The 26,072-nt window shown below is 37.6% G+C and overlaps 1 protein-coding gene across 9 annotated transcripts in view; it reads right to left on the bottom strand.

The window, feature by feature from the left end:
* Positions 1–26,072, bottom strand: part of BCL2L13 (BCL2 like 13) — a 64,940-nt gene that overhangs the window by 28,184 nt on the left and 10,684 nt on the right. For 4 of the 9 annotated variants that reach the window (XM_037514628.2, XM_054696581.1, XM_054696582.1 and 1 more), the window contains exons 3-5: positions 10,706–10,813; positions 8,323–8,479; positions 3,843–3,912 (exon numbers count right to left, since the gene is read on the bottom strand). In XM_037514628.2, the coding sequence (XP_037370525.1) occupies positions 3,843–3,912; positions 8,323–8,479; positions 10,706–10,813 (335 nt within the window). Of the gene's footprint in view, positions 1–2,194; positions 2,361–3,842; positions 3,913–5,588; positions 5,721–8,322; positions 8,480–10,705; positions 10,814–26,072 lie in introns of those variants that run through there. The other 5 variants (XR_005125838.2, XR_005125839.2, XM_054696583.1 and 2 more) reach the window with 5 other exon arrangements.

Here is a 26,072-nt window from a genome sequence, read left to right as displayed (position 1 = left end):
TTTATCATATTCCCTCTCAACCACTATATTTTTAGGCTGAAATCTATTCAACTTTTAGTCTGTTCTTCATATGGTAATTTCTTCATGACTTTGATCATTTAAGTTTTTCTTTTCTGAATCTTCGCCAGTAACCAGAGAGCAGAAATTAAATTTTACAGGACTAACTTTCTCTATTTGATTGATAATACTCTTGTAATTTTATGTTCGGTAATTCATTCCCCTCTGCCCCCTATATTCCTCACACATTAAATGACTACTACCAGCTTAACTGGTAGATTGCCTTTAAATAATTTTTATAATCACCTGCAAAGGTTTATGAGTTAGCTCTACAACAGCTCTCCAAGACCTTGGAAATACTTTTTATGCTTCATCTTCCATTTTACGTTTATTTTTAATTGCTAAAACAAAACTAGGTCCCCAAGTCCCCTTCCTAGAAGGTCCCACTGTTCATATCTCCAGAACTAAAAAGTAACCAAATAATCTTAATCTTTGAATTCTTTTCTGTAAACCATTCTGTACTGGTTAAGAGTAATCCCCACAATGCATATAAATTACTTTTTTCTTTAATAAGTTCTGCAGTGGAAAGGTTCTTTTGGCCATCAAAAAGGACTACCTCCACTGCTGTCTCCTCATATGGACCATGTGGCCTCTTTCTTCAGTAGGTTAGACTTAGTTAACCAAGTTATCCTATATGAAACTGCCTGGTATAGAAATGAACTATATCAATTTATAGCTTCCAGGGTCCCTTTCAATAGAATGGATATTTCGTAATAATGAATTACATATTTCAGCACTCTATATACTATTTAACCCTTCTATACTTTCTGTACCTTCTAGTAGAAGTCACACCCCACAAAATTGATCTGCATTTAATTCACTGATTAGGTTTGACCCATCAGCTTCAAAATAAAATTTCAGAGACAACAGGGCATTATATATCATCTACTATGATGCAACAGAAAATAGAGAACATCACCAATCTAAATCTGATTAGGTTTCTAGATCTACCTACCAAGGAAAAGGAAATATAGATACTAACACACACGCTAAATGACATCTCACTGAGGCAGTCAATAAAATCCAGGAGGAAGGAAAATTACTGGATGAATAACTCATAAGTAAATTAGAGAATTATAATTCAATTTAAAAAAAAGAGAGAGGCTCGAGATCTCAACCAAATGCAATCTCAACCTATCAAATGAGTCTTGATCTAAAAAAATCACCTTATAAAAATGCATTTATGAGATAACTGGGAAAATCTGAATACTGAACGATGTGACAATATTAGAATTACTGTTAATATTTTGAGATGTGATATTGGTATTATCAGGTGGTTTAAAAAAAAGGAATTCATTACCCTTGGAAAAACATACTAATGCATTTATGAATGAAATGATATGATGTCTAGGGTTTGCTTCAAAATAATCTAGTAGGAAAGGTGTATGGGGAATAGATGAAACATGATCAGCCATATACCAGTAACTGTTGAATCTGAAAGATGCATATTCATGGAGTTTGCTAAACTATTCTCTCTGTTTTGTGTATTCTAGAAAGTTTAATAACAAATATTTCAAAAGATTAGTGATCTAACATGTCACTAAAATTTAAGTGAGGCAAAAATTTCATTTATCTTTGCTATCATTTTCTAAAGTGAGTTTAGCATACTATGAACATCATGTAGTTCCTTACTAACTTTCTAGCTAGTTTTTTTTCTGGGATAGTCACTTTCTTCTTATTTTCCTATAAGCAGTTAAGTACATAGGAAAAAATAAACTTCATGAGGAAAAAGAAAATCACCTGTAATCCTGTGATAACTACTACATATTATATAATGTTCGACACATATTTCAATTATTTCTAGACATACTATATAGTCTGCATTTATAAATGTGCACTCCTTTAAAAGATCATACTATTAATATAAGTTTACGACCAGCTTTTACCTCCACTTCTTTTGATATATTTATATTCCACAATGCTTTTAAAATCCCTTTATAGGGACAGTAAAAAATAAATATTTAAATAAAATAAATAAATCTCTTTACAGATGAAATGACTGATATCTAATTCACCCCTAACCTGGCAGGCTTTGTAAACATTTTTTTCTCTTCTCACTGATGAACATTTCACTTAACTTCATTTACCTGCCAGCAGCTATAGTCATATAACAACCTTATATAAGAATTTTGCAAACCTTCACATGAAATGTAAGACATGAGCTAGCTGCTTCATATTAGTCAAACTGAGTTTGACTGGCAGTGAGAGGAGGCAGAGCAAGTAATAGTCTACTTGGCACATCTCATTTATATGAGGTACTCAAGCCACAGCCTTGAAGATCAACAGTTGGTCCAGATGAGGAACTAAAATGAAGGAGGGAATGGAACAAAAAGAAGAGTGAAGAGAGAGTGAATACTGAAGTTTACCCAGATTTTTGTATGCTAACCCTACAGAGGGAAGGGGGCATATAAGTGTTGATTATAACAATCACTAGACAGTAAGGCAAACATAAAACAGGAGAAGGCTAGTAATATTATATATATCTACGTATTTGTTGGCTATATTGAGAAATATAACCAAATCTATTTTATTTATAAAATCTTTCAAATGTCCTTATGATTTGTTTCTTTATTCCAAGAAAACAAATGAAACAAATAGTAAAATATTTTTACAAATTATTTATAGCTAAATAACAGTAAAATTCTATAATAGTGACATGGGAACAAGGTCCTCCCATGTGTTAAAGCTAACATAATAGCAGCTGTTTATTAAGTACTAACTATGGTGCCAGACATATATATGTCTAGACATATCACAGACATATCATATATGTCATTTAAAATTCCAGAAAAACGTATAAGGTTACTATTATCAACCCCATTTCACATAGTAAAAAAACCTAAGATTTAAAGAGTTTAATTAAACTGTCAAAAGACACACACCTAGTCCTTGGCAAAGCTGGAATTTGAAACAAGTCTGATTACAAAGACTATAATGCTCATTATGCTATAATACCTCCAAAGTCTGCATTAAGCAAAACAACATATATCAATTAGGTACATAAGATCACATGGCCTAACATATCAAAAGCCATTCTAAATAGAGCTGGCTATTTGAAAAATAATTCTACTAAACTTTTTCATCCCTAGCATTAAATCAGTAATGGCCATACTTTTTCCTCATAATTGAGTTACCCTATACTGCATCCCCTCAGACTCTGTCTTTTTGAGGTGATAAGTAGATAATAAGATAATGGATAAGGGTATGGCACAATGGAAAAGCACTGAAGCTAGAATTATAAGATCTTAGCTTTAGTGTTTGTTCCAATATTTACTAGTCAAGAAGTCCTAGACAAGTCGTTCTTTTTCTCTATTCACGGAACCTAATTATATAAATAACAAATGCCAATAAAATCTATTCTGCCTTCTGCAAAGAACAGTTGTGATGATCAAATGAGATGTGACATGAGATACTTCATGAGCTATATAACACAAATGCTATTCGTTTAAGAGAATCAGAAGAAGCTGTCTCCTAAATGAAGCCCCAAGACATACACGTTAACAAAAAACCACCTGGAGATAAAAGTCATGTCTAACACAGAAAAATTAAGAAATGACGGGGAATTCAGGAAAGAAGGGTTATATTTGGGACACACATTTTTCACCCAAGCAGAACCTTGCAGTACTAACCCAAAAATTAATTTTAAAAATGTACTTAATACAATTGGACTTATGCATTGAATAATAAGCTCTAGTAGGTTTTTCTTATATGATGCTAGAAATTCATATTGCCCTTATAATTAACACACTAAAATCTTGTAAAATAAAAGGTAGTTTGGTTAATACCTTATTCCAGCCGCTGGCATGAACTGTGGTCTCCAGAGTACATTCCCGATATGCCTGATATGTCACTGGCCTGCAGAGATTTTTTTAAAAGTCTATGTCACAAAGAAGGAAAATTCTAAATTTCCAAATGAATAAATAAATATACAGATACCACTCTGCTGTTGAAATTTTTGCTAAAGTAACAAGGATTATTTAACATATTGTTTTGATGAGATGTGACATTTAATCGGTATGCATTTTTCTTCAAGCATTCTCTAGACAATGAGATTCATGCTACTAAGCTGGGAAAGCAGTTAATAACATAGGAAAATAATGATAAGTATTAATTTTCTTAACTGCTTGAAACTTATCAAAGATTTCTGTGTTGCAAATAAACACACACTTATTAATATAAAATCAAATAAAAACAAAAATTATCTCATCAATAAAATTAAAAGTACAATTTAAACTTTTTAAAAGTCTAAAATATTTTAAGATATGTCACTGGAAGACTCTTCAAATTAAGGAGATATAAGAAGTTGGAATAAACAAGGCCAATGAATGGAGCGCTATTTTTAACTAAGAGTCTTATGACATAAAATCCTGGAGGGGATAGAGATAAGCTTTTCTGATTATTTCCATGTAAGTTTTAGTCTAGATATGGAAACAAAAACAAATCCTTGAGTGATGACAACACTCAACTGATTTATTGAGGGACTCAAAGTACTTAATATTCTATGCCTTGGTTTCACCCTAGACATAAATTAACAATATCAAGAAAACAACACTTGGTAGCAAGTAACACATGAAGGCTTCAATAGCTTAAATATTAGATATAATAAAATTTAATCCCCACGCTTTTTGGGAAAATATAAACATATTTGTAAAAGAGAGGGACAACGAGTCTTGCTTTTATGGAATTTTAAAATTCATTCCAAAGGCATTTTCTGTTCTGATCACTCTGGTCTGTGACCTCTTTGTTCTGCGAATATTTAAGATTAATTTAAATATTTAATATTTGAGATTGGTAGCCTACTGTTAGGCTTTATAGTTTTATATTTATATTTTATATTATATATCATTTTGTATATTAGGAAACAAGCTCAAAAGAGCTTTCAGTCTGTCCCAATAGCTGGAAAGCAGCAACGGAGGAATTCACACTCAGTTAGATCTGATACCAAAGTCCACATTGTCCTATTTGAAGTTAGGCTTTGGATACATGCCATGATAATATATAGATGCCACATGTGGCTAAGGACCAATTAAAATGTAATGACTAGTGATGAACTGAAAATGTAAATGTACATATTGGATTTCAGAAATAAAATAATTAGCAACAAAAAAGAAGTAAAATATCTCATTTTCATATTGAGTACATGTTAAAACTATATTTTTAACATATTGGGTAAATATATCATTATATTATTTTATTTTTTATGTAACTGTTAGAAAATTTTAATATATGTGACTAGCATGTGAAAATTTTACATATATGTGATTAGCATTATAATTACTGGACAGTGCTGGTCTAGATAGTTCAGAAAACAATTCTGATCACAAATTTCATTCTTTTATACAAGTCAATATAACAACACTATAGTGATACTAAAAGGAGATAAGATACCAAGGATTACCTTTTGAATGAGATGTTATATATTTTCCTGATAATATTCCATTAAAGTGGTCTGGGATTTTTTTACAATCCTTGGGCTAAATACAAGGTGGTTGGAAAACTTGAACTTCAGCAAAACTATACAGTCTACCTACCTATATACTCCCTGAAGTTTTATTTGCGTATACCAGTCCCTTCACTTCCTTTCCTGAACTGTCTGATGCAGCTGTGGGTCACAGGAGTCCTTATTGGTAGTTTGTCTATCAGGCTAAAAGTACTTTAGCATCCTTCAGAATGAAACATGATTTGAAACATTACATGTCCACACATACATGCACATAAGAGATCCAGCAGATTAAAATATTCCAAAAAATCTAATACATAGAAAAGTAAGTAGCTTAATAACCAGCACTACTTAATGAGCTATTTGAACAGAGTAAAGAAAAAAGAGATCTGGGGGGAGGGGAATCTTTGAAACTGCTGATGCTCACCTACACAAACAGTTGATGATTAATTTCCACTTTAACAAAATTGTTGAGCAGGAAGTATTTTCTACCTTAATAGACAATGCATCAACCTGTATGATATCTCTAGTTCATCAACCATGAGTTATTTTCCAGGCATTAGTAACAGAGCTTAACAATTTTCAATTTCAATTTCTAGAAAAAAGGTATTCATAAGATGTCTGACTTTGAAATACAACAGAGGTACCAATTTGAAAAATAACTGCATCAGTATTTGGGGTTTGTGGGGGAAAAAAACAAATATTGATCCAAGACAGCAATTTTTTTTAATATAATTTACTTTGCAGTGAAAAGATATCAATTTTTTCCTATAAATATGAAAAGAACTCCAAAAACAATACTAAAAAAATACTACATATTATCATAATTCAGAGACCTTATAATATCCCAGTAAAGTCAAAATTAACAGAGTAACTGAAACTTGGAGTGAAATGGTCTGTTCAAAGTTAATGGCTCACTTCAAAGCTGGAAACAGAAGTTATGCCTCATACTGCTCAGTTACTTTACTCCCGGTCCCAACAACTTTTACAAGTTTTTGTTTACTTGTTTATTGTCTTGGCAAAGCAGATTTCTTCAGATCGCACAAGAAACTTCAAAACGTAAAACACATGAAACTATGGCTGTCCTGGTTTTAAAAATCGGAGAGGCCAGAACCAGCCCCACCCACTCACCCCATCCCTCACCTTTCAGGGCCCCCTAAAGTCCCACAGAACACTTGGATGCCACTGCAGTAAACTGAAATTTCCTGTTTAGATGTTTTATCTCCAGAAACTCATAATCTCTCCACAGTCATTTGTAAACTTTTCTACAGTTATAGTTAAGCAAATACAAATACAATTTTCATTTCACTGTTTCCTGTTTTTATACTAGCTCATGTCACCAGAATATGCAAAAACACATTGAATTCTCCTTAAACCCTGCTTCCTTCTAACAAATGGTAAAATACAAACACTGCCTATGGGAGAGTAAGGAATTACCACTGTACAACTGTAATGTGGCATCTTAATCTTAGCCCTGTAAAGGAACAGTCCTCATCCTGGTTTGGATTCTTTCTTTTTTTTTTTATTCTTTTCTCTTTATTACTTTAAAGACCCAACTAAGTTACCAAGACCTGTTGATTAATATCAACTTCTTAAACATCTTCAGTCTCTCACTACTTCAATCCAATACAATGCTGCCATCAGAGTTGTAGAACTCAAATCTGATACTCCTACTTAAATACCTTTGGTGGTCTCTCCTCCTTTTATCAGATAGTTTACAAATCCTTTAAGTTTGGTAGGAGGAATGTCCTTTAGATTGCCCTTCAAGGTACATTTCAGTTTCATGTGGCCACTTTCACTATAATTGATACTACTACATAGAACTATTCCAGATTTTCTGGACAGACCATGTGGTGTCACAGTCCACATCCTTGTACTTGCTAAACCATTTGCATGGTATTCTTTCTTCCACCTGGTTATGGTATAGATCAAGGAACAAAAGACTCCTTAGTACAGTGCTCACACGCCATTTGTGTGATGAAGTCATCCTTGACAGTCTTCATTTTTCGTTGGTCTTTTTTTTTTTTTCAGTTTTATTGAAAAATAATTGACATACATTACTGTATAAATTTAAGGCATACAGCATGATTGTTTGATTTACATCATCCTGTTTTAGATAACTGTTACTCTTCATTAAAACAAGTATCTTTTTGAATTCATACTAATTCCTAATGAGTCTTAACAAAAAAATTAGGGAAAGTTAATTTTTATGCTTTTTAATAAATGACTTGGTTCCATTTTAATAGCATTTATACATTTTAAATAATTTATAGTCTGTTTCTTGTTTTTAACTTAACAGTCAGGACCACAGTTAGGAGCGAAGTTCTCACTCTTAAGAATATGGAAGCAGATCCATGGGCAGATATGCAACCCCAAAGTTCAGCAACATTTCTGATACTTAAAATACAGATATAATGTTAATGCCACATAACAATGATAAAATCCTAGCCACTATATTCATATTGGCACTGGAGGAAATGGTGGTAAAAGTGGTCAGGACAAGTAAAATAGCTATAGTTACAAGTCAGTGAAAGCAGTTGTTGAAACCTGATTGCTCAACAAGTCAATACAAATGATCACATTCAGGCTGGAACAGTTAAATTACTGCTTTGGATGTGATTTTGATTTGTCAATCAAAAATTGTCACTGGAAACATAAATAGGGACGCTTTAGGAAAGCAAAAGAAAAAAGTGAAGAGAAGTATTTTGAGAAAAGAAGTGATAACATTCTCCTAGAACAAAGCCTTATCCATTAACCAATCCAGTGCTGCACGAGCTCCAGAGACTACTTAGAGACGCACGTCCCCACTCAGCAACGTAACTCACTGGCTGAGGAGCTTTTGCAAGGCTTTATGCAGGGGCTCTTTCAGTTCCTGAGACACTTTTTCTCCCAGATGAGCCAAGCAGTCCTCTACTGAGCTTTCTGGGTTAGCAGGGCTAAATACTGGAGAAGTGTGACGGTCAAAGCCTGTGCTGGTGAAGGCTGAAGACAGAGCAGAAGAAAAACCTAATTTAGTAAGCAGTATCAAAAATTGTGCTATAAAAATTCAAGAAATTAAAACAGCTACTCTTGAGAACAAGCCAGTAGTTTCAAGCCACTTGAAAAGATCAAATAATCATGGGATATTAATTTGTCCTGGACACCAACATTGATAGGTCCTAAATTAAAAAGTGTCTATCCCACCTTGAGCTGAGTCAAATACTATCATTCCTTTTTTAAAATGAACTTTCAACTTACTAATTTTCTTTTTTTTTTTTTTTTTAATTTTCTAGAGGCATGTCTTATTTATATTTATTTGTTTGTTTGGTTTTTGGTTTATACAAGCACTGGGTACAGTCAGAAGCGCGGGAGGGTGAGAGAATTCACCAGAGTCAGAGCGGGGTGCAGAGCAGGCAGAAGGACCGAAGTACACTGCTGAGGGGAGCAGCGGGCGGCAGGAGAGGTCTGCGCGCCATGTGGGACCCTCCTCCGGTGGCCGGGAAGCAGCCGGGAATCGAACCGGCGCCGCAGAGGCCGGCCGCGGGCAGCTTCGCAACCCAGCACTCAACCGCTGTGCCACTGGGGAGGCCCTCAACTTACTAATTTTCATATGTAAGAAGCAATCATAGTCTATCCCTCCTTAGTTCAAAATTCAGCCTCTCATCTGCTTTGTTATTCCATGTTATATGGACTTAGTCCTTCCCGAAGTGCAGGAAAAGCAAGCAGAATCATTGTTTGCTCTAGGGTACCAACAGGACACAGGGCACAGAATTCCAGTAAAGCAAGTGGTTTATTCCCACACCCAGGAGTTGTCAATAACCTCCACAAAATATTTATTGTATTAATCTAAAGGTAGCTCCTAGAAGGCTGCAAATTTTACTATTAAGTATAACTTTTTTATTTTTATGTTTTTTAAAGATTTATTTATTTATTTGTTTGTTTATTTATTTATTTATACAAGCACTGGGTACAGTCAGAAGCGCGGGGGGAGGGGGGGTGTGTGAGAGAATTCACCAGAGCCAGAGAGGGGAGCAGAGCAGGCAGAAGGACCGAAGTACACTGCTGAGGGGAGCAGCGGGCGGCAGGAGAGGTCTGCGCGCCATGCGGGACCCTCCTCTGGTGGCCGGGGAGCAGCCAGAGATCAAACCGGCGCTGCAGAGGCTGCGGGCAGCTTCGCAGCCCAGTGCTCAACTGCTGCACCACCGGGGAGGCCCAAGTATAACTTTTTTTAATTGTTTGCCTCTAAGAAAGATGCAAATGGCTTTAAAATTTACAAATATTTTGTTGTCTGAGCAAGCTCGACAATATCCACTTTAACCATCTATTTTGGATAATATGGGGTTTAACATTGTGTGTATTTCAGCTTTTTCTTGCTCTTTTTTTCCTTTTTCCAATTTTATCACATATAAGTACTGTTATTAGAATATGAACGAAGGCTTAGAATAGAACTGGAACATTAATCAATTAAATATGCTAGTGAAGGAAAATAAAGACCAAAAGTAGTTTTCTATATTATTTTAAAATTTCTATTCAAGGGCCTCCCCGGTGTTGCTCAACCGCTGGGCCACCGGGGGAGGCCCAAAGCTATGCACTTTAAATGGGCAAACTTTAAGACATGAGAAATACATCTCTATAAAGCTGTAAAAAAAACATTGGACAAGTTGTTCAATGCAGTGCTACTTTATGGGAGGCAAAACAATAACCTAAATGTTCTCCTCAATAAGGGAATGTTTGAGTGAATATTTATGATGGGATTTTATGCAGTTAGCACAATGATATTATTTTAAAGTTTATGAGGTACAATGTTAAGTGAAAAATATGTGGCTATAAAATTACATGTACACTGATAACACACATAATGTGAATCTATATCCCTAAATCATATTCAGGATTATAAACCAATGTTATGGAATTTCAAAAAAAAGATACAAGAGAATAAATTACATGTACATTAACATTACAGCTATCTATAGCATATATGCATGCAAAAACAAAAGCAGATTACTTTTTCCCCTTTAATGTTGCTATTAATTATAAAGATACCGAATATAAATCAGTAAAAAGTACCATGACATGATCATTTACTCTATTACTTAATGCTATAATTAACTGTTGGATGTAGTTGGGAAACTTCACAAATAAATATCCCAGGAAAAAGGATACCTTAACCAACAGTAAATCACACCAAACATAATTTTACTTTAACTAAGAAAATAAGAATAAACAGACCTTCAGAAATTTCTTTGTCCAAGGATTTTAGCTCTTCTTCTATTTCAGTTTTAACTTTTAATAAAACTTCTTGACCCAGAGATTGAGAAGCTACATCTGGTTGAACCCCTGAAACCAACAAATAAGTTTACGATTAAAAGAGGGAGAGAGAAGCTACTAGAGTATGGTGGTATTTAACTACTAAGAAAACAATGCCAAAACATTAAGGCTAGGGAGATAGAAGGTTAAGTTTTTGCAATGTATTTTTTTTTTTTTTTTTTGGTCTTAGAAGCATGTGGGCCTATCTAATTGAGAGAAAAATATGGTAATAAAAGAATACATCTCCCCTTTGAGTTGTTTTTTACAGGGATGGAGGAAAGAGCAGAACCTTTAGAAACACATCAATTCAAAAGGAGATTGGGGAAAGACTGGTATTAACACGCATGAGAGCATCTCCTTGTATTCTTAAAAACTATTTATGAAAACTGAATACAATAGAGCCAAATAGAAGAATTTTGTGTCATTGCCATTTTAGTGGTGGTGAAAGGTGCCCAACCCTGCCATTGCCACCCACTCTTCCCACCCCACCCCACCCCACCCCCCATTTAAATTATACAGATCCCTAATTGCATCTCACTTCTGGGCACAATTGTTTTCTTCACCTTCTACCAAACCAGCTGTGCCCATACCCCATCTGTCTCCCCTACTCCTTCCTTCCTCTCCCATTCTCTCTGATAACCATTATATTCTTTTTATTGAGTTCAAGATTTATTCCTACTCTTCTTTTATATGCATGTTTTGGAGTCTTTGCACAGATGAGTGAAACCAATTTATATCTTTCACCTTTTGACTTATTTCATTCAACATAATCACCTAGAGGCCCATCCACTTTGTCCCAAATGCCACCATTTCATCTTTCTTCACAGCTGTGTAGTAATCCATTGAGTATATATTCTACAACTTCTCTATCTATTCATCTGTTGAAGGGCACATTTGTAAATGAAATAGCTCTAGTATTTTATGCATGTTTTGTGAGTTTAATTTTTTCATATCTGAGTAATTAATATTTGCAATTAATAATAAGGTCCTCCCTGGTGGTGCAGCGGTTGAGTGCTGGGTTGCGAAGCTGCCCGCAGCCTCTGCAGTGCTGGTTCAATCCCCGGCCACCGGGTGAGGGTCCTACATGGTGCGCAGACCTCTCCTGCCGCCCACTGCCCCCCTCAGCAGTGTACTTTGTCAGTCTGTCTGTTCTGCTCCCTGCTCTGGCTCTGGTGAATTCTCTCACCCTCCCACGCTTCTGACTGTACCCAGTGCTTGTATAAGTAGTAAATAAATAAATCTTAAAATAATAATAATAAGTTAATTATAATCCACAAAGCATACAACTGAAGGTAATTGTTCACTACTTTGGGCATAAAGATTTGTCTTAGTCATATTAGATTTATAAGAGTTATGCTCACCATCAGTGTCATCCTTATTACTGACACTTCAATTTTTCCACTAATTTAAGAAATAAAGGAATAACTGCAAGTAAGATAACTGTGCAGGCACTAATATACAAAAGGAAGATACTGCTGAAGCTTGAAGGAAATTATCCTCATGGTTTCACACATGACAGTTCAAATTCAAATAACAAGTCAGTTTAGTGGTACAGATGCATAATGGTCAATACTCAGTGCCAAATGTACTTTGTGTATGGTTTGTATTTATTAAATCCTCCTAATGATCCTCTTTGAGAGATACTATTATTCCTACTTTGTAGATCAAAAAATTGAGACACAGGGCCTCCCCGGTGGTGCAGCGGTTGAGCGCTGGGTTGCGAAGCTGCCCGCGGCCTCTGCAGCGCCGGTTCGATCCCCGGTTGCTCCCCGGCCAACAGAGGAGGGTCCCGCATGGCACGCAGACCTCTCCTGCCACCTGCTGCTCCCCTCAGCAGTGTACTTCGGTCCTTCTGCCTGCTCTGCTCCCCGCTCTGGCTCTGAATTCTCTCACCCTCCCGCGCTTCTGATTGTACCCAGTGCTTGTATAAATAAATAAATAAATAAATATCTTTAAAAAAAAAAATTTGAGACACAGGGAAGGGAACTGACTGAGGACGCCTAGACAGAAGTGGCGGAGCTCAGAAACAATCCCAAGCATTCTAGTTTCAAGGTGTGGGCTCTCCACCACTATACTACATGGCCTCTCCTGCTTGAAAGTGCTGGCTATCTAAAATCAAACACCCAAAAGTCAAGGACTTCTCTAAAACAATAATCTCCTAATCACAGACATTCTTAGAACATTTTTTGGATTATGGTCCCTTAGAGAACTTAAATAAAATAATGGCCCCTCATCCCAGAAGGTTCACCAAGAAGGCAATCACGATTCTCTCAAGGACCTTCATGAGCCGTTGGTTTTAAAACTTTATTAATTTTCAGCTAATTCTCCTTTCCCTTCCTGGCCTTCTACATAAAATCACACTCTTTGAATAATAAAGTACTATGCTTTTGTTATTGGGCAATCTGACAATATGCAATGGTTATTAATCAGCCCTAAAAAGTTACAGGGAAATAAGTCAAGAGTTAGTTTGGGGCCTCCCTGGTGGCACAAGGGGTTAAGCACAGCACTATGAAGCAATCCACAGCCTCTGCAGCATGAGTTGGCTCCCCAGCCGGCCAGGGAGAAACCCACATGGCACAGCAGACCTCTCCTGTCTCGCCCGCTGCTCCCCTCAGCAGTGTATTTCAGTCAATCTGCCTGTTCTGTTCCCCACTCTCTCTGGTGAATCCTTTCATTCCCCCTACCTCTGGCCTATGCAAAAATAAATAAAATCTTTTAAAAAAATTAAAGTTCTCATGAAGGTTAAAAGTTGGCAGATTTGGGGGTGTAACAGCATATATCCTTTAAAAAGCTTACATAGTAAATTTAAGGTCTTACTACACTGTGAAAACACACTTTCTTAAGTGAATACATTTTTCTTGTTTTGGATTATTTCAGCACTATAGAAAAAGACTTCTATTTTTTTTTAAAGATTTATTTATTTATTCAAGAATCGGGGTACAGGCCAGATCCACGTGAGGGTGAGAGGATTCACCAGAGACAGAGCGGGGAACAGAACAGTCAGACTGATGAAATACACTGCCAAGGGGAGCAGCGGGTACAACAGGAAAGGTCTGCTGCGCCATGTGGGACCCTCATCGGTTGGCTGAGATCGAACCGGTGCTGTAGAGGCTGCAGACAGCTTCACAGTGCGGAGCTCAACTGCCTGCGCCACCATGGGAGGCCCAGAAAAAGACTTCTATTTTAACAATAAATTTTGTTTAAATGAGTCAAACCAATGGAAACACTCAGCAAAAATCAGATTCCTGGGACATAAGTCAGAGTTGCAATTACACCAATAATATAGTTTAACTTTTAGCTGAAGGACGTCAGGATAATGGGCCATTCTAGGAATGTTTCATTTCTTCTTGTATTCTTAAAAATCATTTATGAAAACTGAATACAATAAAGCTTACATACAAGCTTATCTTAACACTCAGAAGTTGTTGGTTTCTTGTGTGTAGAACTGGGGTGTAGGCCAGAGGTGGCAGGGCAGGGGTATGAAAGGATTTACCAGAGTCAGAGTGGGGAGCAGAACAGGAAGGTTTACTGAAATACAGTGCTAAGGGAAGAGCAGGCAAGACAGGAGAGGTCTGCTGCGCCATGTGGGTTAGCTCCCTGGCCAGAGATTGAACTCAGGTCCTACCAGTGATAGCACTGAGACTTACCCTCAGGGAGGGCTAACTCAGAAGTTGTTAAATCAGATACTTACTAACCAAACTGTAGATAAAGAAAAGTTTTCAATTCAGCCAAAGTATTGAGGTAAATAAATGGTTGCAAGTGACAATGAAGTCCCTACCTAGGTGTAGGGGAAAGGCCCTGCCATCAGCTATCCGCCTCTTTGCAAGAATCCCAACAAAAGGAGAAAGAATACAGTTTAGACCACCAATTTGCAGATCTATTTATTCACTCAATCACTGAAGAAAACATTTACTGCATACCTGCTATTTTTGGCTATTGTGCTAAGCATCTAACTAGCACAAAAATGAATAAAATTTGTCCAATTCCTCAAGCAATTCATATATGGGGAAATCTAGTGGGGCAGGAAGAAAGCAAGCATTTACAAGTCTCCTGTCTTTTAACAGGTGCTGTGCTAAACATGTCTTTCATATGTGTTACTTTATTTAATGTTCATGTCAACATCTTCAGGGATGAAATGACATTTCCATTTAAAGATGAGGATACTGAGGCTTGGGAAGGTTACAATAACTACTGTGGAGAAGCTCACTGAGTAGCACTCAGGTCAGTCTGAAAACAAGCCATGAATTCTGACTGTACCCATCTCATCTTGATTCAATGGCCAGGAAGAAAATATCTCAGAATTATTTTGGACATACTTAAAAAGTAAAGGAAACCTGACAGGTGGGTAGATCAGTGGTATCTTCGGACACTGAAATCCGTGGCCTTACCTTCAGTTCTTCATGAAATCTGCAGCCCAAAAGAAGGCTTATTACGATCCAAAAAAGACACCCTTCAAAGAAAACTATGAATACACTAAAGGCACTGGGCACAAGCTGTTCTCGTGCAGTAAGAGGAATAGGCGAGTCTTGGTCTCTAGCATAGAAAGGAGAACAAAGAAGAATCTGAAGGAGAAAATCAGGCTAGATACTTGACAATTTACTAATCTCTCCTGCCTGAGATACTGGAGTAGAGCTTCATCATGTCATCGGAAAAACTGAATCCAAATATGACATCCCTCACCCTTCCCATTCAGAATATATTTACAGATACACATCCAGTACTTTTCCAGCTGTTCATGTCACTGTTTTCTGCCACTGACACATTTTAAAAACAAAGGGAGCTGTTTTTGTCTTCAATTTTTGCAAGCATATAATTCTGAATTCAAAGGTTAACTTCTTTAAGCCAAGAAACTTGATTATCTATGGGCCTTTAAAATACCTTTGAGGGGCCTCCCTGGTAACACAAGAGGTTAAGACACAATCTATGAAGCTATCCGCAGTCACTGCAGCAAGAGTTCGATTCCCAGCAGGGCAGGGAGCTACCCACAAGGCACAGCAGTCCTCTCCTGTCTCGCCCGCTGCTCCCCTCAGCAGTGTATTTCAGTCAATCTGCCTGTTCTGTTCCCCATTCTGTCTCTGGTGACTCCTCTCACCGCCCCCCCAAACCTCTGGCCTATACCCCAGTACTTGTACATATAAATAAATCTTAAAAAAAAACCTCCTAAAACCATAATTTAAAAATAAAAAATAAAATACCTTTGAAAAGTAAAAGGTTAAATGTTTCTATATATCACAGATTCTCTGACCAGTTTTCAACTTTTAAAGTTGACAAAAAGAATTTTCCCTTAGGCCTCATGAAATACCTTTTTTTTTTAAATAATTTTTAAAAAAAATTTTACATCATTGATGAAACACCTTCTGAGCTGAGACTAGCCAAGATAAAATCCACATCCTTAAAATAATTTTTGTGGAAAATATATAATCCTATTTCCCAGTGAAGTTTAACACAAAGGATACCCTCAATGTCATGATAAACCTTTATTTTGTTTAATGACATTTCACTTATCATTTCTGCCTACATAAATGCCTTATATGAAACGACATATCTAAAAACTTTAAACTGCTTCATTAAACAGACACAATCTATTATGCAAAATGTGAAGATAATGTATCCTAGGAAGAAGATTCATCTTTATATATTCTCATAAAGCATAAAAGTCTAACTTTACAGATAGGCTTTTCTTCCTCAATTTGTGAACTGTGGTTAACAACATGAAATTTACCATTTTAAAGTATGGAGTTCAGTGGTATCAAACGCATTCAAAAGGTTGTACAACCATCCCAATATCCACCTCTAGAACTCTCTTCATTGTGTGAAGCTGAAATTCTATAGCTATGGAACAGTAACTCCCCGTTCCCTCCTTCTAGTCCCTGGTAAACACCATTCTAATTTCAGTCTATGATTCTGAATCCTCTAAGTACTTTATGTAAGTGGAATTATACAGTATTTGTCTTTTGGGGACTGGGTTGTTGTTTTTTTTTTAAGATTTGTTTATTTATGCATACAAGAGCTGGGGTACAGGCCAGAGGTGCAGGGGCTAAGAGGATTCACCAGAGATAGAGTGGGAAACAGAACAGGCAGACTGGCTGAAATACACTGCTGAGGGGAGCAGCGGGTGAAACGGGAAAGGTCTGCTGCGCCATGTGGGTTGCTCCCTGGCTGGCTGGGGATCGAACTCATGCTGCAGAGGCTGTAGATTGCTTCATAGTGCAGTGCTTAACCCCTTGTGCCACCAGGGAGGCCCAGTGTTAATTATTTTTTTAAGATTTATTTTACTTATTTATGCATACAAGAACTGGGGTGCAGGCCAGAGGTTTGAGGGATGAGAAGATCCACCAGAAACAGAGTGGAGAGCAGAACAAGTGAATCTACTGCAATACACTGCTGAGGGGAGCACCGGGGGTGAGGGGGGATAGGAGAGGTCTGTTGAACCATGTGGGTCAGCTCCCTGGTTGAGGATGGAACTCCTGGTGCAGTGGCTGGCAACAGCTTGATAGCGCTGAGACTTTAACCCCTGTGCCACCAGGGAGGCCCAGTTAACTATTTTTTTAACATTGGTACTTTATTGCCATTACTTTACCTTTTATCCAGAATTATATTAAGAGACAGTGTTCTGAAACCAAACACTGTAACTTCTACTGTATTTCTCTGTGCCCTATGATATACAGTTCTAAGTGAAAAAAGTACCTTTTATAGAAGAATGTTCTACATAAAAGAAAATAGTAGTTTCTAGTTATGGAGGAAAAAAATAATTCTTTTGAATCTTTATCACAGGGTGATCCTCCCTCATTATATGAATATGGGATTTCAATGAATTGCCCAGGCTCAGAGAAATCACACAGAAACAATTTAAAAAGCAGATTTTCTGGTGAGTAAAAGTATTACTGAATTCTAGAACATGATTATAATTTTTGATGTACAGTGAAACACAGGAATACATGAATGTTTTATCTACCATCTGCCTCTTTTTGAAAAATCTACATACCTAAAATAAATGCACTCCCACACTCATTCACACCACCACCATTATCACCACCATGACACAAAGTACATGAAAATAATGGCTTGGTCACCATATGCCTCACCTCGCCAGATTAAAGAAAAGCAGCTGATTAAAGAATTATCTATTCTCATGAGACTAATGTGATGCTGATTACACACGACAAGTTGTCATACTTGATAATAAGCCATGTGGAAAACCTTAACCAGAAAAAGTCTACTGCTGTCAGAACACAAAAGGCTATTTATTTAGCTAATCAATGATATAGACAGACTCAGTGGTTTTCATTTATACAACACTCCACCCAGAGTTTCAAAAGCATAGAGATATGCAGTAGCACCAATGCAGGCTAAATCCTACACTACAAACCCAGAGAGAACTATTTTAAAGATAAACAGACTTTTAACACACTAAATTTCACCCATCTCAGGGTCCAATAAAAAGTTAGCAATGGTTATATTCTGGTCCTGAAATAGACTCAAGGGCTTGCAATGTGAATACTGGATCAACAAGTTTAGAACAATAGTATTGGGCTAAATCTTCTAGAACACACTGCTTTCTAAATCTATGGTTCCTCAAGCTGCAGAACCTAGAAAGTATATTAAAAATACAGACCCCCAGGTTTTGGGATGCACCACTTCTTCAGCAGGTCTGAAATAGGGCTCCATGATCTTTGTTTTTTTTTTTTTTTTTTTTTTTTTTTTTTTTTTTTTTTTTTTTATTTTTTTTTTAATAGAGGCATGTTTTATTTATTTATTTATTTATTATATTTGTTTGTTTGTTTTGTTTATACATGCACTGGGTACAGTCAGAAGCGCAGGAAGATGAGAGAATTCACCAGAGCCAGAGCGGGGAGCAGAACAGGCAGAAGGACCGAAGCACACTGCTGAGGGGAGCAGCGGGTGGCAGGAGAGGTCTGCGCACCATGTGGGATCCTCCTCCGGGGCCGGGAGCAGCGGGGATCGAACCGGCGCCACGGAGGCTGTGGGCAGCTTCGCAACCCAGCGCTCAACCGCTGCGCCACCGGGAGGCCCCTCCATGATCTTTGTTTTAATAAGAACATAGGCAATTAGTCCTGACAATCCAAGTAATTATAATCAAATTCAAACCATGTACTGAACAGCCAACAAATGTGTCAATTATTCATTCACTAGCAAAGAAAAATATCCCAAATGATACCAGTAAGAGAGATTTAAAAACAACAAATTCCAAAATAGTCAATCACAGTGACAGCTTTCAAGTTCTAACGTTACCAACCCCACCTCCCACCCCTACCCTGTATCCTGCAGACTGGGAGACACATTTGAGGGAGGAGAGATTTGAAGAAGATGAATGCATGGAAAATCTATCATGCACTCACTCAAAGTCTGGTTTCATAGTGATGAGAACCAAACATCTGGCATTCCCGGCAGACTGACATAAACATGAACAGTACACACCTCCAGCTAATGGATTCTAAATCACCATTTGGGATGGGGTTATAAGAGTCTGTCTTGGAAAGTTGATTTGAGATGGCACTACTCCCCAAATTGATCTACAGAGTCCATGTAAACCCTTATCAAAATTCCAACTACCTTTTTTCCAGAAAAGGAAAATAAAAAAATCATAACAGAATTATAAGAGACAGAGAACTGTCACAGCAATTTTGAAAAAGAACCAAGCTGGAAGACTCACAGGCTCATACTTCACAATTTCAAAACTTACTAGAAAGCTACAGTAATAGAGATAGTGTGGTGATAATATAAGAACAAACATACAGATCAATGGAATCTAATGGAAAGACCAGAAATAAATCCACATATTTAAGGTTAATTGACTTTTTTAAAAAGTACCAGTGCCATTCAATGGGGCAAAAAGCCTTTTCAATAAATGGTGCTGGGACAACTGGATATTCCTATCATCAGAATGAACCTGGACCCTTCCCACCACTACAAAAATTAATTCAAATAGATCAATAGTCTAAATTTAAGAGTCAACTTTTTATCTGACATCTTAATGAGGCTGCTCTGGGCAAAGTTGGTCACCCTACCATGTCTATTTGTGATATATGTTAATTAGAAAAGGTTAGTCTATGCTGCAATAACAAATAAAGCCAGAAATTTCAGCAAGTAAACTCAAAGGTGCACTTCCCCCTGATGTACAAATCTAACATGCTGCAGGCAGGAGACTGCTCCACATAGTCAAGACATAGTCATGTCTTATTGTAACTATGGCATAAGGAACATATGTCCCTCCCCTGCATATCCACACACACACACAGGGAGAAAGCATACTGGCTACCACCTCTAAGTACAACAAATCACATCCACTCATATTTCATTGGCTAAGACTGAACAGTCACATGGCCCTGCCTAAATGCAATTTTACCATAGGCCCAGGAAGGATGGAAGAATTAGATATGGGTAAGCCTTAGCAGTCACTACCAATGAAGCAGTAATCACTACAACCAACGATAGACTACCAAAAGTCTACCATTCTGTAGTAGTTCAACTTGAAAGAAAAAGATACAGATAGGAATAAGCATGGTTTGTTTAAAGTTCAAAGCAAAACAGATAAGACACAATAGGTGGCCTCCCTGGTGGTGCAAGGAGTTAAGCACTGCACTACGAAGCAATCCACAGCCTCTGCGGCACGAGTTCAATCCCTGGCCGGCCGGGGAGAAACCACATGGCGCAGTAGACCTCTCCTGTGTTGCCCGCTGCTCCCTCAGCAGTGTATTTCAGTCAGTCTGCCTGCTCCCCACTGTGTCTCTGGTGAATCCTCTCATCCCTCCCACATCTCTGGCCTGTACCCCAGCTCTTGTAGGCATAAATAAATCTTTAAAAAAAAAAAAAGGACACAACAGGCAATGGGACCAGATCATGAAAATGTATTAAAGTTTAGTAGTGCAGCCTTAGGGAAAAGGGATCAACTGGGGGTTCTCAAAGCAAGAAGCAATGCTAGGGACTTCCCTGGTGGCGCAAGGGATTAAGACGCAACCTATGAAGCTTCCCACAGCCACTGCAGCGTGAGTTCGATCCCTGGCCCGGGAGCTACCGACATGGCACGGCAGATCTCTCCTGTCTTGCTTGCTGCTCCCCTCAGCAGTGTATTTCAGTCAATCTGCCTGTTCTGTTCTCCACTCTGCCTCTGGTGAATCCTCTCAACCCCCACACCTCTGGCCCGTACCCCAGTTCTTGTATGCATAAATAAGTAAATCTTAAAAAAAATAAAATAAAAAAAGAAGCAATGCTAGGAAGCACAATCTTTGTGTAGTAGCATGCAAAATGTATGATGGAAAAGACATAAAGTGAAGAAGAATTAGGACACATTTGCAATAATGAGAAAGGGTCTATAAAAATATGAGAGAATAGTCACAATATTGGGGCAACTGGTAATAGCTGACAATGAAAGAAGGCAGGGGCTTCCTGGTGGTGCAAGGGGTTAAGACACAACCTATGAAGCTAACCACAGCCACTGCAGCACGAGTTTGATCCCCGGCCAGGGAACAACCCACATAGCACAGACCTCTCCTGACTTGCCCACTGCTCCCCTCAACAGTGTATTTCAGTCAATCTGCCTGTTCTGGTCCCCACTCTGACTCTGGTGAATCCTCTCACCCCCACTGCCGGACCTCTGGCCTGTACCCCAGTTCTTGCATGCAGAAAAGTAAAATCTTAAAAAACAAAAACAAAGAAAGAAGGCAGAAAGCAGAGATAAGAGCTAAACATATAACTTATGTTTCAAGGCTGGGTAGCAGGTAGTATTGTTAACAAATTACTATGAAAATAGGGATTGGCTTACAGAAGAAGATAAAAATAAAACTGACTTCTAGACTTGTGTATTTAATATTGTACCTACTAGCCTACTTATGTATTTAATATTGCACCTACCAGCCAATTAATATGCAGCTATCTTAAAAATTCAGTGCCTCTATCACACCAGAGTCACACTTCAAGAAATCAATTGCCATGTGTGACTTGTGATTGCAATACTGGACAGATAATAACATTATCATCATTATGAAAAGTTCCACTAAACAGTGTTTTTCTAAACCTACCAGGCTCTAACTAGTAAGGAAAAGGTTTTGGAAAAGTAAATGAAACTAGAAATAAAAGTTTTAAGGAATTTGTAGAGTAGTTGAAGGATTATTATGTACCTACTCCAAAGAAGGCTGATGAACTTTTACCAGTAAATACTAGTTAACTGTACTAAATGTCCTAGAGTAGGAGACTGTAGATATTTATTTATTGACATGGACAGGCGATCAAATACATTATTAATTTTTAAAACATTACAAAATGGCATATATAGGATCCTATTTTTGTAAACCATAAATTCAAATTTATATGGACTGATAAAAAATGTTTTGAAATAATATTAACACTTCATAATTTTAGTGACAGGATTTTTTCTTATTTTTTAATTTTTTTCACTTTCCTAAACATTTTCAAATATATGTTACCAATATAAAATATTTTCATAAAAAATATGATTACAGATTAGAGGGACAAAGAGACAGATTTTGTAGTAATACCAAAAAGAAATAGCATTTAGTTTTGTGTATAATGGAATATGTTTCTCAATAATGATGAGAAAGGGGCCTCCCTGGTGGTGCAGGGGTTAAAATCTCAGCCCTCAGAAGCTTTTGCCAGCCACTGCAGCATGAGTTTAATCCTGGCCAGGGAGCTGACCCACATGGCGCAACAGACCTCTCCTGTCTCGCCCGCTGCTCCCCTCAGCAGTGTATTTCAGTTGATCTGCCTGTTCTGCTCCCCACTCTGTCTCTGGTGAATCCTCTCAACCTTCAATCCTCTGGCCTACACCCCAGAGGTGTAATGCATAAATTAAAAAAATAAATCTTTAAAAAAAAATGATGAGGCGAAAAGTAATAAATGTTTCTTACGCTGATATTCCATATCAGGGGTCAGGAAACTCTGATCCTTGGGTAAAATTTGTCCCACTACATGTTTTTATACAGTCCCTGACCTAAGAATGGTTTCTATATTTTTGAAATGTAAATTTCAAAAAAAAAAAAGTTTTTTGTGACATTAAATATAGGAAATTCAGTGCCAACAGCCACTCTCATTCATTCACAGATGATCTTAGGCTGATGTGAGCTGCAATGGCAGCATCAGTGGCAGACTGTGTGTGGCACTCTCAGGGCTTCACACTGCTGCTCAGCACACTACAAACTGTAGAGATGTAACCACAGCTACACAACACTTCAACTACCACACATACTGCCATACCACAACTTTTATTTCCCTATGTATACACATTATGTCAAAACAAGAAAAGTGGACTTTGAATATCCTTTTTTTTAATATCCTGCTTTTTAAGGTACAATGGAGTACAGATTATTTTATTATCAAATTAGATGGCAAAGTATGTGTTTATCACGCAGTGACATTATAGTTGTGTTCTCAGAACACAATATACATTAACATTACCACACTATAAAGCACTCATCACAATATTCAAAAAATCACAGGAAAGCAATAGTCAGAAAAATTGGAAAATTTAAAATGAAACATCTCATCGTAGAATTTCTTCATAAAAATAAAAAATGAAAATGAGGCTGCAACCAAGTAAGTTTCTAAATGGCTCTATCATTCACCTGGAAAGCCATTTATTGATGCTGAGTTACTTAAATCATATTCAATTGCAGTAACTGAAGAAATGTGTCCAGAAAAAAATAAATGTTTAAGATTATTAGTCTTTTGGAGAGAACAGGTGCTCAGTGAGTTGAGGACAATGGGAAGAATATCAATAGTCAAATGAAATACAAAGCAAACATTTTGAGTGGTTTTCCTTGGCTCTTGATTCAATGACAGATGTCTGAAACTGCTCAGCTGTTGTTTATTCAAGGAGTCAATGCCGAGTTTGAAGTGACTGAAGAATTGGCACAGTCTGCACAAAATAATTACAGGTGAGAATATTTTCAAAGACATTGAGAAAGCACTAATTTACTATAACCTGAAGTAGAATCTAAGATGTGTTAGTGATGGTGGCAAAATATGTGTACACTAGAAAAAAACTTTATTAGTTGGACAAATTTAAAGACTGTAAAAGGATAAGTAACTTAAATTGGTGGCTTATTCATAATAGTATTCATCAGTAGGTACTGTGAAGATACTTGGATCTACTGTGTGTTAATGAACCTGGAGTTTCAACAGTAAACATTTACTATCATAAACTTAATCACTGTCAGTTCCAAGAACTTTTGTCAGAAAAAGAAGTTGAATATCCTGATACACTTATCACACAGGAATTTAATGGCTAAAAAGTGGTAAGGTTTTATTGCAACTTTTGAACTCAAGAATGAAACTGAAATTTTTCTGAAAAAGAACATTCAACCAATATTATCAAATAATGACTAGCTTCGGGAACTGGCTTTTGCTGCAGACTTGTAGATGTTCCTTAATGAATTAAACCTAAAACTACAAGGCCTACTGTTTGCCAACCCTTTTCTGGACAGTATTCCTAAGAGTCAATGACACCACCCTTGGGCTACATTCTGTTGGCTCCTCAGGCAAAGAAGGCAGGATACACTGACTCCTGCTACTACTATACAGCAGATCAAGTACTAATATCTGGTATTGGAGTTTATGGCCCCAGATAATAACCAGGAATCTATCCTTAACTCTAGCTACAACAGTCAATGAAATGGCATAAATCTTGAAGAAAGCATGTCTGAGTGCTTTTGCTTGCATTATAATGGGTAACAGAGTGGTCTTGGGCCACATATTGGCCTATTAGGGAAGGATATGTATGACAGTCAAACCTCCTATTGAGTTGGAGGAATACTATTGGTTATGTAGAATAACCTATACATGCTAAAGAAAGGAAACTAAGTCGCTGTCTGAAAAAATACCTACTTGTCCTCCATCTGGGATTTACTCACTTGACTGAATCTGGGGCCCTGAGGTGGATGGCTGAGATTCACACGCAGAATGGCCTCATCCTGCTAATTGTGATTCTGCTGGTAATAACCTTATTGAGTGCCACATGAGATAAACTATATGAACCGTACTGCATCTAGTCTTGAGGGCTGGATTGTTGAGAACACTAGCTTGCTATGAACCCCAAGCATCCCTGTATGTCCTTGGTGAGTATGACAAACCAGAGGCCTAACTGTCTTCTAACATTTAGTCATTTCTATAGTTAGTCATGAAGGCAATTAAAGTAAGGGGTGTCCCAGGGTGCCCTTCAACTTGCCCTATAACAAGTGGACTCCCTGTAAGTCTAATATGGTAGATGCTGAGGATAAATACCTGGAATCCAGGATATCAGATGTTATAGCTAATTTTAAGACAATATATGAAAACTTAAAAATACATAATAGATGGTATGACAATCTATAGGTCACATTTATTTTAAATTACAAGTTTCTCATAAAAATATTATTGCTCTTGGGCCTCCCCGGTGGCGCAGAGGTTGAGCGCTGGGTTGCGAATCTGCCCACGGCCTCTGCAGCGCCGGTTCGATCCCCAGCTGCTCCCTGGCCCCCAGAGGAGGGTCCCACATGGCGCGCAGACCTCTCCTGCTGCCCGCTGCTCCCCTCAGCAGTGTATTTCATCAGTCTGCCTGTTCTGCTCCCCGCTCTGGCTCTGGTGAATTCTCTTACCCTCCCGCGCTTCTGACTATACCCAGTGCTTGTATAAATAAAAAAATAAATAAATAAATCTTTAAAAAAAAAAATTGCTCTTTTTGATTCCATTGTATGATTCTAGATGATTTAGTAAAAAACTAAAAAAAGGCAATGTATGGTAGAAACACTTTTTTTAAAAAATTTATTTTATTTATTTATGCATGTAAGAGCTGGGGTACAGGCCAGAGGTGCTGGGGGATGGCAGTGAGAGCAATCACCAGAGACAGAGCAGAACAGGAGGATCTACTGAAATACACTGCTGAGGGGAGGAGTGGGCGAGACAGGAGGGGTCTGCTGCGCCATGTAGCTCAGCTCCCTGGTCGGGTATCAAACTCATGCTGCAGTGACTGGCGATACCTTGATAGCGCTGAGACTTTAACCTTTGTGCCACCAGGAAGGCCCAGTAGAAACACCCTTAACCAACCTCCCCTGAAATGATGTGTTGAATGAAGTGGCCTCTGGCAGCCTGCATCTGGAACATGCCAAGTGCACTCACAGGAAGCTGCACACATGCAGCTAACGGACTTCTTTACAGTGTACTTGCACCAGTTTTTGTGCTTATCAAGACACAGTTATTTTTCTCCCAATCTCCCAGTCGTTTTATGAAAGGTGTCTTTGTCATTGAAATTACATAATTTAAAATTATAGGCATCATT

Source organism: Talpa occidentalis, unplaced genomic scaffold (assembly GCF_014898055.3).
Source record: "Talpa occidentalis isolate TD23 unplaced genomic scaffold, MPIMG_talOcc4v2.1 talOcc4.16, whole genome shotgun sequence".
NCBI lineage: Eukaryota > Metazoa > Chordata > Mammalia > Eulipotyphla > Talpidae > Talpa > Talpa occidentalis.
Note: the sequence above shows the minus strand (reverse complement) of the source record. Positions and strands in the feature narration are given on the sequence as shown.